Genomic DNA, 15,557 nt, shown 5'->3' on the forward strand with positions numbered 1-15,557 from the left:
CCTACCATTGCTCATTATATAATGTTTTTCCCTTCTTATTTTTTTAAAAATAATATTTTTAAATAAATTTCTGCCAGCACCGTAATTCCGGAATTCAAACTAGTTTCAGCCCCGGATTCACGGTACCAGAAAACACCGGGATCCTGGGATCCCGGGATTGGAAGCCTTAGTCCCGACATCTTTTTTTCAAAACAAGTTTTATTTAAGTATTCTCAATTGTTTTCCCATCCTCTATATACATATGTACATATGTTTAGCATGGGTTGCAATAATTTTAATGTTAGCGGAAACGGGAATTATATAAACGTATAGAACTACCTATATATTGTGGCGGTCTCCGTGACGTACCGGAATGTGAAATTAGCGAAAACACAAATATCGGAAGGCAAAGATCGAAAATCGAAAGATCTTAAGTCGAAAGATCAAAAAAAGGGTGCATGGTAAACGGTACATACTCACTTAATTTGCATGAGCAGGATACAACAGGAACAAGAGGAACAGGCTTTTCCTCCCGTATTAATGTGCGCGCGCAGAATCCAAATTAAGTGAGTATGTACCGTTTACCATGCACCCTTTTTATTTTTTTTGATCTTTCGATTTTCGATCTTTGCCTTCCGATATTTGCGTTTTCGGTAATTTCACATTCCGGCCCGTGAGGTAGACCCATATTGTGGTTTCCATGGGATTTATCTTTTGAATACTAGGCGTTTTGACATCTCAAAAATTTTAACAGCCCAAAAGTTTCACAGATAAAAGTTCCTGGTGAATATATTATATGTATTTGAAGATATGTAGCTTTTGATTGTTAGCACTTAAAACTTATAGTTAGAATTAGACCAATAGTCAAAACTAAACTATGTCCATGGACGAACCAGAGTGGACACTCGATAGAAATATATATGTATTTACATATATATTTCTAGTTAAGTACGATAAAAAAACAAGTATTTACATTTGCAATTGTTTTTTTTTTCAATGTTGTTACAGTAAATCTATGTAGGTGAAAGTGCTATTTTTTATATTTATTTTCATTGAAAATTTTTTTTTTACGTAACGTTAGACGCCAATCTATAAAAAAAAATGGTAGTTGCTTCAAATATTTTATTTTTATTTATCCGCGAACGAAGCGATTCAAGACATTTTTGATCACATAAAATTATAAAAAATGACAACGATAATATTTTGCGTGCCTTTCGTGCATTTTTTTTTTGTGCATCAAAGCAAATAAATAACAAACCGTATGCATAAAAGAGCCTGATTATGACTTCCTGAACATGGCGAAATTGCTTTTATTATCAAAACACCGGTAATTGAATCGCCGAAGTGTTGGTCAATATGTGTCGCGTCTTGGGTCATCGGGAATCAGGGTCTCAAAAACCCAAGAGTTCCAATTACGGGTTAACGCACCCACGTTATCTGTTCGCGCACACGAAGGGCTCAACAGCATTTATCATGCAAAGTTGAAAAGCCGGTTTAAAATAATGAAGAGCAACCGAAAAGATTACCGACCCGAGCTGACGACGGGGACAAGAGAAATTTCCCCGCGTCGAAGGACTCGTTTCTTGACTTAAAACTTAAAATTGTTACTAAACTTACAAATTTATATTTCATAACTCACTATTACAGACATTTGTTGATTTTTGTCAAAATCTCATGCTCTAGAGAACATTTTTTTGGTATGAACGATTGCGTGACGATTCCGCATACTCACATACTAGCTCAAGTTCAAAGACAACAAATGGTCATCTTTCGGTTCTCGGTGAAAAATTTGATTATGACCGCACGAAAGGCTAATATAACTGTCCCGTGACCTATAGTTTGTTTTTCTACACAGAAAATATATAAAAGCAGAAATTTCACACAATACAAATTAAATTTAAATATACATATGTTATCCCAGGATTTAATTTCGGGGGGGCGGAATTGAACGCATTTTTTTTTTTGATAATAGTAGTCATAATTAAAACAATACAATCCATCTTCCGTTTCTCATTACAAAGCTATTGAATCACTTTTACTTAAATTTATAGTATTTTCTAGTACGTAGATAAAGTTTTGTGATCGTGAGAAAATTCGACCTCCAGATTTCGACTGATTTGAACTCAGAATCGATCACTGATCACGGTTTCGTGTTCTAGAAAAAAAGTGGTACCTTATATGTATACAATATGTATGTACATAGGTCTCCTCATTTTTATAGGTTTTTGGATTAAATTATCTCCTAACCCGCTCAAAGGATTTGGTTAAAAATTTTCATTAATTCATTTCATACGTTCGCAAATAGGTTTTTGAGCTCTTTTTCCTATTATGCTGTACATTAACATTAGAATGATATAATACTATGATTACTAACCAAATTAAATTAAATTGTAAAATAGAAAATGATCAGTAGATCAGTAGTTATTAAAATAGATATAAGATGTATTGTGAACATAATTTCTTAATAATAAAAAGCATTTAAAAATCAATACGTTCGCATCCGAACAATATACATATGTACTGTTTTGAATCAACCCATTTCCCACAATGTTTAATTCCATTCTGGAGTAAATAATTGAAAAGTTTAAATCCTACAGTCCATGTGTACATTTCGTTCGTTCATGAATATACTAGTTTGTTCATACATGAACCATTCTGGCCAGTTATATACATAGTATATTTGTAAAAGAACAAATTGACAAACGAATTAGTTTGTTCATGCACAAATTATAAGGCAGAGTTTGAGCAGGATTTTTTCCCCTTAAGAACGCGGCGGAACGCCGTTCCGGCACCTTTTTTCACCATATTTTAATGTTTCAGAACCAATTAGACCAAACAATATCGTGCATTCATAATCACACTCCATATTTATAGAATTCATTAATTTTTTTAAATTACTTCAACTGGACATAGTACTTTTACGTTAATTAGAGAATTTAATTCATTAATTTAATTAGATAATCGGTAACGGTTATCGATCACCGTTAAACCTATATCAAGGATATATCCTATATCACCAAAAACACTCTAGGGGGTGATTTTTCGACTGAGTGTCGTAGGTAAGATTATGCGTGATATAGATTTATTTTACATGTGCAAAACTATTTAAAAAAAATACGTGCCGCGTGCCTCTTTGTGTGTTTGCGACCTTATATTTACCTCCGTAACCTTTCAGCCAATTGAACTGAAATTTCATATCTATAAGTTTCAGTTTATTTTCCCCACTAGAGTGGGGGGAAGAGTCATATATATAGTTGTTTTGAAAAAAATGTCTGTTTATTTATCTTATAGTAATATGGAGTTATACATAAGTACATACATACATATGTATCAATATTATTACGAGTGCATCATATCATACCTATTAGTCACTACAATGTATACTTACATATAACATTATATACACAAACAAATAATTTTATGTAGGTAAATGCACCATTGAATCGATAAAAGTAGCAATTGCCTGCAATAAACCAGAGGTCTCCAGACTTCTTAGAAAGAGGCGTACATACATAGAAATATGTATTTAAGTACATGTTAAAAAGAGACAACCGATAAATTTTATAAATTCACTGGATTATCTATGTATGTACATATGTAGTATATGTTTATCAATTATGGTTTTACGGCTTGAGCAAGCCGGATGAATCAACAACGGAACATTATTTCTCCAAAATATCCCATTACCCCAACTTCCAAATTGCTTTTCAATTATATTAAGACTATTTTTATATGTATAATATATTCAGACAGCATTATAACTCGGTAGTTGCGTTAATTCTAACCACCGAGAGGATCCCGGGTTCAAGCCCCGAGTTGACCTAGATTGGAAAGAATTAATTCCGAGTATTTCTGCAGTGCTACTGGTCGGACTTGGATATTTGTGACTCAAAGTCGATCATTACCTCTTACAGTGCCACTTTATCTGATATCATTGGCATCCTACCTACTATTTGTCACCACTATTTCAATATGATTTCAAATTTACATATGAACAAGTTTATTACCTTAAGTGTCACTCGGGGGTAACCCATGATTGCATCATGTCAAAACAGTAATATCAAAAAGCTTTCTTCGTATTTACCTTCGTATAGGTAATCTGCTAGATATATTATGTATTTTGTAAAAATCCATAATAAGGCTCAGATATTATTTTGTTATATTTATTCTTTATTTTTATGAATTTATACATCTGAAGCATGTTGATTTTTCAATAAATAAATAAATGTGTTGAGATTTTGGGTTCTATAAAGAGTAATATTTTAGGAAAAACTCATGGTTTCCAAGTTAAATGACAGACATGACGAGAAACATGAAAAGTGAGCGTGACTGATGTAATTTAGGGTGATATCAAACTGGAAATAGAGTAAATCGGGTAAATCTTCGTAAATGATAACATATGTAAGTCGCCTTAATCAAATAATGTAGAAACAGCGACGATAGATGATTTATTATCAGAATTCAATAAACATCATAACAGCATAAGTACATACATGTATATAATTTAACATGTATAACAAAAACAGTGGTTATGCTACTACATATGTATGTACAAGAATAGTGGTTATGTACATTGCACTAGAAACTAAACTAAATCTCTAAATATGTATGTACTTTACGATTGTCGTATCGTTACAGTTCGCTGGATTACATATAGCTAAAGATCGACAGCTTCAATGCGATTAAAAAAATTCATTAATGTGTTGAAACTGAAAGCAAATTAAATGTACATATTTACAACTGTCGCCACATTAACGAATGCAAGACACTAATGGCTTGAATATTAAACGATAATTTTACTTTGTTGACGAAATACCTGAGAATTCGGCTCAGTATATCCATGCAAAATACATCCATACTTACATATATTATATTTACTCAAACTGTTTATTACACAGTGACGAAATTATAATGGAAAAGAAAGTTTCGAACAGTTTTATCGTGTTTTGATCAACTCGCGAAGTGTTTGGGAGTGCATATATGTAGATAGTTACAGTTTTGCAAATTTTCATTTATATTTTAAACGACAATGCACGAATACAATCGTCATAGATTTCTAAATGTTTTAGAAATTGTCATGAATTCTATATGTATAATATCACCTACCAACGAAACGTATTGTGCGATATCTAAAGAACACGTAGATTATTTGTTTTATTAATAACATATGTATGTACATGCATGTCGTAATTAACACGATGTACATGTGTATGTATGCAAGTACAATAGCAATTACGATGTGGTATATCACTGATAAAATAAATGTTATTTATAAAAGTCACAGAGAACAGTTACCTGTATGTCGTATATAATTCAGTTTAAACTTATTGAATGCTCTTTACTATTATAAAAACAAATTTACGCATTTATATAAAATCACAGCGTGTACGAGCATTTTCATATCGCTATAATTTAGTAGTTGTTATAAAAAAAATACAATTGTATACATTTCATCATTCCAACAATAATGGGTGCAATAAACATTTTAATATTATGTAAAATAAATTCAATGTCTCCATGAATATTTTGAATTTTATTTTTAGTGAAAGATTTTTTATGGAAATTAGTTGGAATCTTCAGTTGACTGCCAAAATTTACTTAATGATAAATAAAAAAAAGATTTTTTTCAGATATCGATGAACCCTTTGAGTGGTGACGTTTCTTCTTCAGTGGTATGGAAATAAAACTCAAACTAATCCTAATTTAGGTTTAAGAGTCAGATTTTATCATTTCTTTCTCCACTTCTAATCATAGCCCTAAGCATACAATACTATAACCTTATTTCGAACTTTGAATTTAAACTCTAGATTCCAATTGGCTGACAATCTTTGTTACGAGCCTTTAACTCTTTAAGTGCTGACGTCATTTCCAACTAGAATTATTTAGAAAGCCAATAGAAAACAGGTATAAAAATTGTATCTAATCCAAACAAACCCTAGATAACTACCGACGAAGATTTCGAGTTTTGTAAAGGTGTGTTTAGACTCTATAATATATCTTGCAACAGTATAAAATAAACAAAAGAAGTCTATTAATGAATGTATTTTTCCAAAACCTGTTCCATCTTCTTCATTGTTGTTAAAATGTAATGCTCACAATCTAAATTCCAAACCACAATTTATAATACTCAGCAGTTAGGGATTTCCATCGGGAAATTCTGTTATGGTTATAAATTCAGAAATTCCGTTGTAACCAATCTTTATAATCGTTGACAAATGAATGTAACGATGCTTAAATGTAATGAATATATTAGATTTCGTTCTCTAAGAATTTTTTAGTTAACGACATGTATTTGAATTAATACATACTTTAACCAATGAAAATTCAACATGTCAATACGATAACTCTTATCAGTTGCTAGCCTAGTCTTGGCCATCAAAACAAAACTTCAAATAAATCAATAATTTAATTTGAAGTGTGAATTCAGTGGTATTTTAAATTACAATATTAGTAGAAATTAAAAGACTTCCTAAAAAGTTTTTCGAGAAGGATCCAAAATAATTGTCTGACAGTTTCAGCATTTCATAAAGTATGTACGAGGGGATTGCATTAGGCTCTGCGAGAAGCGATCGTTTAATCGACGTGATGTGTTCAAATATTTTGCAACGTTTTGTAGGTGGTGTGATATTTAGCGAATAAGTTGAATGGGCAAAAGTGTGCAAATGGAGCGCAGCGATCGCAACAGCTGACCGGCAGGGCGCGCTGCTCTTCCTGTCACTTTTGTTGCGACCGAAGCCGGTGTGGTCACCCGAACGCTCTACCTGCACGTTTTCCCGACACGACACTTCTTTACATTTCTGTACATGATTCGGTAAATCAACATTTGCGATTAATCGCTTTTAAATATCACCATTCCGTTTTTATGATGTTTTTAAAATGATGTAAAAGATATTTTGTTATAATTCGTCGCGTTAAAAAATGAATCGATTGTAATTAGAGAGAAACACTAATCAGTGGCTATACGATATTTGTTGGCCACTCGAATTAAAATATTCATAACCACTAGTAGGCTGTAAACTAATATATTGCGTTCAGTTTTCATTGAATGGAACATTATTGAAAGTATAAAATATCCTCTATATATATTTTTTATTTGAAAAATTTAAATGATCAACAATTTTAGCATGGCTAACGACTGTTGTATTTTTTCTTAAATAATATGATCTTTTAGAACATTTAGCGTATGTATAATATTAACTAAAAATGTATTTTTATTTAAATAAAATTTAAAACATTGCAAAGACCAATTTCCACATTTAATGAAACGAATAAGAAAAAATATATTTATTTTAACGTTTATTTTTAATTCAGAGTAAACATAACTTTGCGTTGAGTAAACATAATTTTGTTTACATGTTTTTTTCGATAGAGGTGCATTGGGGAAACCTGTAAAGTCAATATAATCTAATTTTATTTTTTCGTAATAAATCAGAGTGAAGAAAAAATAATCCATCGTTGTGAATATTAAATGCCAAATAGTGTGCCTTGACTTGATCGATTTGGCTTTTTTGTCATCGATTACATACTTGTGGGCATTCAGTCAGCTGGCCTTAGTTAATTTAATTTAAAAATTATTAAATCGGTAACTTAATAATTGAATTTAATATTTTTAGGGAGATATATTTTTATAATTTCAACTTTGGGAACATAAAAAATTGGGAGAAATGAAAAAAGAGATAAATTTATTTTTAATGCACGTGAGATAAATAAACGAGAAGATATCAGTTTCTTAGTGGAGAAATAATATTATAAGCGTTCGTAAAGCATTGGCATGCGAAAATATAGCGAGAAATATGTGGAGTTCGTCAGTCGCAAAAGGGAGGGTTGCCAGTGTGACCGCGCGATTTCCCGAGTGGCGTGGGGGAAGTGGTACGTTCGGTCAGTAGGTGCGCGGCGACGGGTCGAGAAGCACCGGAAAGGACGGGCGTCGCGGGGTTCGGTTCCGTCGATCGTCGGTGGTCGTTCGTCGTTCGTCGGCTGTCGTCGGTGTTCGTACGTGTCACGGGAACGGACTCGGCTGCGAAGTGTCGCGGTCGTGGTCGTGGTCGTGGCAACCACTGAGAACCTCGCGGGACCGACCGAGAATGCTGCGGTGAGGATGGCGGCGCTGCCGGCCGGCCGCTGGCCGCTGGCCGCGGGGGCGCAAGCTCACCCGAACCCCCACAGGGACCTCGTCTTCGTCAAGCTCACCGACTCGGCGCTCAGGGCCATCGAGCTCTACGTCGCCAACCAGGTACGTGTCTCTCACTCTATCCCCGTCTCTCTCTCTCCGCCCCTCGCCCGCCCCCCCTCGCCTGTTGCTGACGGCCGCGACTTTCCAATCGTCACAGTGACGTAAACGGGCGCGTTTAAAATGTCCGCCTGACGACATCGGGAAATCGGCTAGCGCTGGACACCCCGCTCCGTCTACCTCATCTACCTCTGTCGTGGCCAGCGAAGCCCCTTGCCCCCACCCCCCGGAACGTGTGCGCCCCCGTGCCTCGCCCCGCGCCTCTGCGCGCCGTCGATGCGCTCCGAGGCGGGGCTGTGCGTGTAGGGCTCCGCCCCCGACGGCCCCCCGACGTCGAACGGGCCCCCCTGGGACTCCGGGGGGCGATCCCCTCGCTGTCAGACGGCAAACATATGTTCGGTGGAGCGACGCAGTGGTGGCAACCGCGCTCGCTCAAAACACGGCGCGCGCGAGGTTGCCGACACTGCGCGCACCGTTTTCACTCTTCGGGTGTTTTTCCTCCGGGAGAAAATGGCTTTTCGCGAAAATCGGCCGACGATGACGTGGTGGTGTCGCCGCATCGTCGGCGCCCGAACGCCGTTCCAAGGTTCCTTTTTGCACGGTCGTGCCAATTATCCATCTCGCAACGCATTCCGTCTTTTAACCCTTTCGCCTGTCCTCCGCCTCCCCCTCGCCTCCTCGTCGCCGTCTCTTAAAAAATCTATAATTATCGTCTTTGTTCGAATTGTCGTCCGTTCGCGTGTCAAAATGATCGGCTCCGCCCAATTTGCAATTTTTATTTCGACAATACGGTACAAATTTTCTCACATTTTTTTTCATATGAAAAATGAAACGAAAAAAGTCACTTGAAAAACAATGAAACAAAAGATCACTCAAATAAGAAAACAAAAAAAATCAATTATTTCTTCATATAAAAAAATTAAACAAAAGAGTCACTTTTTTCGTATAAAATCCATTATTTAAAGCTCGCTTGATATTCCTAAGCATTTTCATTTTAACACATAAGTATTTCATTTTTAAATTCTTTTTATTATTACTAAATTATTTATGTATTTAAATTGGCACACACACAATAAAATATAAAAGAAAGCAGTAGTGAGACAAAAAAAAAGATACAAATATAAATGAAAATATTATATTGCATGTACAGTGAGCACCACATAGATTAATATAAAGAAAACAAAAAAGACAAATTACAAAAACATAAATGTAAAAATAATAAATAATGTATGACAATGAAGGTGAAGAAGCAAATCAACCACAGATTTGCTTCTTCCCCTTAGGCCTTATAGTACTGATAGAGTCAGCAAAAAAAGGTCGGGGCAATAATCCATACCATCGTAAAGACAGCATATCCGTGCGATTGCACTATTAAATGATGTGTTGTTATGGCAAATTGGTGGATAGATAAGATTTGTACATCTGGTTAGTCGGGCATTAACGTTAAAATTAATTTCGTTAAAAACAGATGGGTCAAGGATGCCATTATCTGTATTATATAAAAGTAGCAAATCAGAAACTTTTCTGCGATGAGACAAACTTAACGATCTTGAAAAAAGAAAGTCTGTCATTATGTTCACAATAGATCTATATTTATTTTAATAGCTACTGATCTTCTGATCATTTTCTATTTTACAATTTAAATTTAATTTTGTTAGTAGTCATAGTATTTTTTATATTATTCTAATGTGAATCTACAGCATAATAGGAAAAAGAGCTCAAAAACCTATAAACCTATCAACAAAAGTATAAATATTCTAGATAGTAAGGTTTATCTTTATATGGATTCATTACGTGTCTTATTTTTTTTTTTTAATATTTTATTAATACAGTTTTTTTGTTCAGCTGGCTATAGAACTGTTTAGACACCTCTTACATATTTCTACTGAAATTGAAACAGCTGATGGATTTGAACGTTTTGAGTTTATATATACATACGTTTGTATTTTATAAGTACATATGGAGTAAAACTATTACAGGCCATGGATACAAATTTAAACATTTGGAGCTTCATTATGTATCTATAACACCCCAACATATGGGTTCCTAGTTTCCGACCCCATAAATCGGGTCGCGGAAGATTTTCTGTGGGGTCACCAACTGAATCAATGAGCTAAAGAACCATATAGACTTTGATCTAATTTTCGTTTTTAATCCATGTTTAGATGTTAATAATATGTAGGTGATTTGGGTGGTCCTGTGATTATTCCGCACGAAATGATCTCGCGTACGTCACTAAAATCTCAATCACGGAACATTGGCACCCGAAGATTATGCATCGAGATTACCCACGTGAAATATCATACTAACGAGAACTCGAGTGCCAGATAATACGTATTTGCGATTTTCATGGCAAAGATTGTCGTTTGCGCGATCACAATGTGCGAAATGATCCATTTACCGATTTGGGTACATTTAAAATGTTTTTTTCTGACGTAGGTATTGGGGTCGCCGGTCATTTGACATGAAAAAGGTTAGGAAACTATGATCTAATGCATTATTTATTAGAAGATCTTTCATACAAGATAATAAACAAATTAAAATTTTGTAGAGTAGTAATAAGTATTTATTTATATATTTATTTAATATACTTGGGGGAGGCGGCAAAGCCGATAGACCCAAGGAGTTTGATTTATACATATATGTAAATTAAATGAGAAAAAAACTACATTCAAAATGACAGTATTGAAATAAAAATAAGAGAGAAAAAAAGTTAATAAGAAATTGGGAAAGAAGAATTACAGAAATCCTTTAAGTTTAAGAAATGCATCCAGCTTTTTCTTAAAAATATTAAGGTTAACAGAAATTACAATTTCATTGGGAATACTATTCCAAACTGAAACCACTGTTTGAAAAGAAGGAATCTCTGATCAATTTATTAGATTTTTCTCTTTGGAGTCTAAGCGAAAGTTGAAAGAATTGTCATATGTGGAAATAAAATAGTATTATATAATATAGTATTCTCAAGGTTTTAATAGTAAAAATTGCGCTATAATAAAATCATTTCTGGCCACAGGATGACTAACGAAATCTATATAGCTCATCTTGATAATAATATAATAAAATGAGCAATACGATGATTTAACAATTATGCCGATAACGAAATCAAAATGCAGCGCAATGTCACACACGCATGCATACTTAATAAAACGCGAGGAACAGCCGCGCTGAATTAAAAAAATGATCACTCGATCATTATGAAATTTGTATTCGAAATACTTGCGAACTTGGCGACGTTGCACGTTTCGAACTCCCCGAGATGCAATAACGCGGCGTATCACGCGTTATCAGCACCGAGAAGCTAAATTTCGGCGACAAGAAAAAAAAAAGTAAACGATAAATTTTAATCCCACGAATGAAAGCCATATGCGATTGTGTAAAGGAGCCACTGCGAGGTGGGGTAATTTTGACAGGTACGTCGCAACCTCGATCGAGCGGATCAGCTGTTTTTTCCCAGAGAGATCGGAGGTAGGCTCCTGGTGAGCAGCATATCGTACCCCACCCGACCGCGGTTTTGAGTTTGCGCTCTGCATTATTGTAATTGGTCGGTTGGTGGGCAACAAAGGCGGATGTGGTAGGATTCTATCGTGATTGACCCAATGACAGCGGCAGCCGCTGGTGAAAGTAAACTTCTTGCACGATCGCATTACGGTAACTTGCGTCGGCCGCCATATTATTGCGATTAAAGCCGACTACAATTCCGACGTTTCGCAGCCACCGAAATGTTACAAATGTTGGCCCCCCCTTGTCGCACGCGTCGTCGTGCAAGGCAACAAATCGCGTCAAAACAGGGATAAAGGTGGAGCCACGAGAATGCTATGTAGTTCGAAGGCCTTTCCTCAAGGCGAAGACATATCTGGGCTCGTCATCACGACACTGCGTAGTTGCACGCTAAAGAATCTTTACAATCTCGTCTCACAATTCATCAGCCTACACCGAAATGAAAAAATAAGGAAGGAGCAGAAACAGACGGGTGTATTTGGAGAAAACGACGCGTGTTCGAAGAATTTCGATCGCGCCTTATGAATATATCCGCGTTTTCGTTTGAACGGTAATTCAGGCCATGTCAATTTCACTTGATATATTTTTTCAGGTTAAGCTAACATCTTTCAACTATTTTTTCCAAGCTCGTGTGACCTATTACAATGATAGTTTATCGCACGGTTGTAAATTGCTGATAAGGTATCATCGATGTGACGACACGTTTTTTAAACTCCTAATGTTTTATTTTATTTATAAGCTAAGTGTACTTGAAAAATAAATCTGGTTTTCTTCAATTCCTTACATTTGTTGCATAACGATTGTGTGTGTTGTATGTATGTAGCTTAAAGTAATCTAGAGCTCGTTGTTAATCGCTGTCGGTATGTACGATTGTAAACCGCCAATCGTGAAAAGTTTTTAATTTGCCACATCGTATTTGGATGACTTTTATTTGTAATACTTTGAATGATAATAGCAATACTTTGATTGTTTATTCTACGAACCTATGTATTATGTGCCAACGATAGTCGAACGTTTACATAATCCAGAAAAAGTAAGTCAGTTTCTAGCAAGTTTGCTTCTCACATTGTGCGACATAAATTGCCGTGGTTATAATATCATTGAGGTAGGTTCGATCTTTTTTCGCAGAACTGCATCCATTTGTAATCAACGTTCAATGAGACGAGCTGAATCATAGAGAGTGACTGTAGAAAGTTCCGTGCCAATTAAACAAATGGTGTGGAAATGGAAAAGCACATGCACTGACACGTTCAATGTTATAATTCTTAAAATTTAATTATCCGTTGTCTGGAGGCGTTCTCTAATTACTTCAATTCGTCGCCGGTTTCCGATTCTAAAAATAAATCCCGACTAGACTATGTATTTCTCGGTTGAAGTCCTCGCATTCACCACGCGGAGGAGATTCGTATAGTATTACTCGCGTTGGATTGTTTTAATTACATACAATACACGCACTCTTGTCGATGGAAGTCATCGCGAGCGTAATCACAGCCTGTAATCTGAACGCAGGTTGGTTTCGAGTGCAGAACTGCATTGTGCTCGGCAGGTGGCCGTGACAGATGGACCCGTCCAGGTGTTTCTTTTTACATGAAATCTTGTACGGATTCAATCGCAGCGCTACACAAAATTAAAGAAGAAAAAAATCCCACTTCGACGAGAGCGTGCGCGCATCCTCGTCGTCGTGGCATTCGTTTGGACCTTGGGTGCAAATATTATCAACACAAATACACACACACACACACACGACAGGATAATAAGGCGGTTCCACCTTCGCAGAGGACGAATCGCGAATCATTCGATTGTCAATCTATACGTGATCGTGTGTATGTTGCACTTGCACAAAACAAACGATCGAATTGCTCTTCCTTCCTTGCACAAGCAAAGTGGTCGTGTCTTCTTCTTCTCGCTAAACTCGTGCTAGAAGAACGGCGGTCCTAATCGGCAGGTGTGCCCCTTGTTACATCTGTCTATATAAATAATATCTCTCGACAGGTTTCTATTGCATGTGATACTTTTGGCAAAAACTTTTGTGCAGTCTCCGCCGGAGTTGGGTCGCCAAAATCAAAGTAGCGTTAGGGGAGAAAGTAAATACCTGAATGAATGAATGGCCGTTGGGCTACCTAGCATAATGCTCATTTGCAAGACACATTTGGTTGTATGTGTTACTTATACGTCCAGGTGGTTTAGAAGTATGCTTGTGAATGTACAGGACACGGTCCATAATTCTTTTGTATACTGGTTCGATGTTCTTTACTGAAAACTATCGCTCGATGTTGAACTCGAAACAAGTTTAACTATAGATTATCAGTTTCGATACATACAGAATGGACATCAAAGGCGCAAATATGTACACTGAATCGTATTACATGCACGTGCTCGTGGTATTCTACTGGGAAGGGCGTTTCTTCAGGTCATTGTTAATTTGTACAGTATTATTATTTATATAAATTATAACCAATTTGAATGTATCTATATTTTTTTATGAATATGAATACATTTTTATTTGATTCAGAAAGTGTTTTAATCTTTCGATCATCAACATTTTTAGTTTTCCATTAAGTGTTTATATGTAGATTTCGTGATTTATTTGAATTAAACTTATTACAGACCACAGTCCTAACCATGGTAAGAACACATTAAACAGTGCGGCATGGGACGTTGTTGGCATATCTTATGTCATTGCTAATTCATACGATCATATTATTTCGATAAGTTTATCCGACACAGATAAAATATCACCGAAAACACTCCAGGGGTGAGTTTTGCCAAGGATCGCGATGAATAGATTAGGTATGCCAAGCGTTCTTTTTTTTGCATGTGCAAAACTAAAATAAAACAAGTTCCTCGTACGATTCTGTGTGTATGTAGCTTAAGGCATATTCAAGTATGTATTACGATGTGAAATTTAATAATAGTATGTAGGTTAATTCAATTAGTTGCATTATTAATTTTATTTATAAATAGCACCACTATTTTTGTTCGTAAATTTGTAAGAAACACTCACTTGCGTTTTATGAAACACGTGTTAGCAAAACCACCATGAATGTTTTCTTTGAAGTTAAATTTGCCTTCTCATAGGTAGATTTTAAAAGAATATCGAGGAGTAAAACACATACTAGTAAAGCGGTTAAAATTGACCCTATTTAGAAAACACGACATCGCTATTACGAAGGGTTGTTAACATCTGTATGAGTTCGTCGCCCTTGCGTTCGGTTACCCTTCGACCGATACGATATACATATATAGAATATAATATGCGTAGATGTGTACTTCTACCTAAAGTCAAATTTTACCATCGAAAATAGTAAAATGTAGAAAAAAAGAGACATTGCATTGTCTCGAGTGTTTTCGAAGGCTGTGGAAAATTCGGTACGTGTTCCGTGGCGGCGGGTACGGTTCTCTAAGGTCGAATTTAAATTGCATTTAATGATGGTTTGCGCGATTTTAGCGCTAATCTGCAGAGTTGCATAACGAATTGTTATTTCGCGTCTTGCGCCGCTGCACCGGCGACGTTTTTCGTAGACGGCGAGAGAGCGCATTTGCGCCGATCATTGCGGAGAAAGTAGCCATTGTCGGGTTTTATTGCTGATTTCGGAATTACATACAAAACCAGTATGATGGCCTTCTGCTGTATCCTCCTATGTTCCACCTATTATTGCACTTTCATCGCCGCCGTCATCATCATCCTCCGCCACTTTTACTCTTCGATATTACATGCACCGTGTCAAATGTTACATGCACGTATTCTTCTGTTTCTTCAGTATTTACAAGCGTCGTCCCGTTTTGCATTGTCGATTTCTCCGCTCGCCTATCTGAAAGTCCGCTTTTCTCCCGTGTGCAAACTAGT

General features: G+C 36.0%; 1 protein-coding gene across 1 annotated transcript in view; it reads left to right on the plus strand.

Annotated features, from left to right (window-relative positions):
* Window positions 1-7,862: 7,862 nt before the first annotated feature.
* Window positions 7,863-15,557, plus strand: part of Su(Tpl) (Suppressor of Triplolethal) — a 43,428-nt gene continuing 35,733 nt past the window's right edge. The window contains exon 1 of the mRNA XM_077442893.1: window positions 7,863-8,212. Coding sequence (XP_077299019.1) covers window positions 8,078-8,212 — 135 coding nt within the window. The 5' untranslated portion in view covers window positions 7,863-8,077. The remainder of the gene's footprint in view (window positions 8,213-15,557) is intronic.

This window comes from Arctopsyche grandis, chromosome 12 (assembly GCF_051622035.1).
Source record: "Arctopsyche grandis isolate Sample6627 chromosome 12, ASM5162203v2, whole genome shotgun sequence".
Classification (NCBI taxonomy): domain Eukaryota; kingdom Metazoa; phylum Arthropoda; class Insecta; order Trichoptera; family Hydropsychidae; genus Arctopsyche; species Arctopsyche grandis.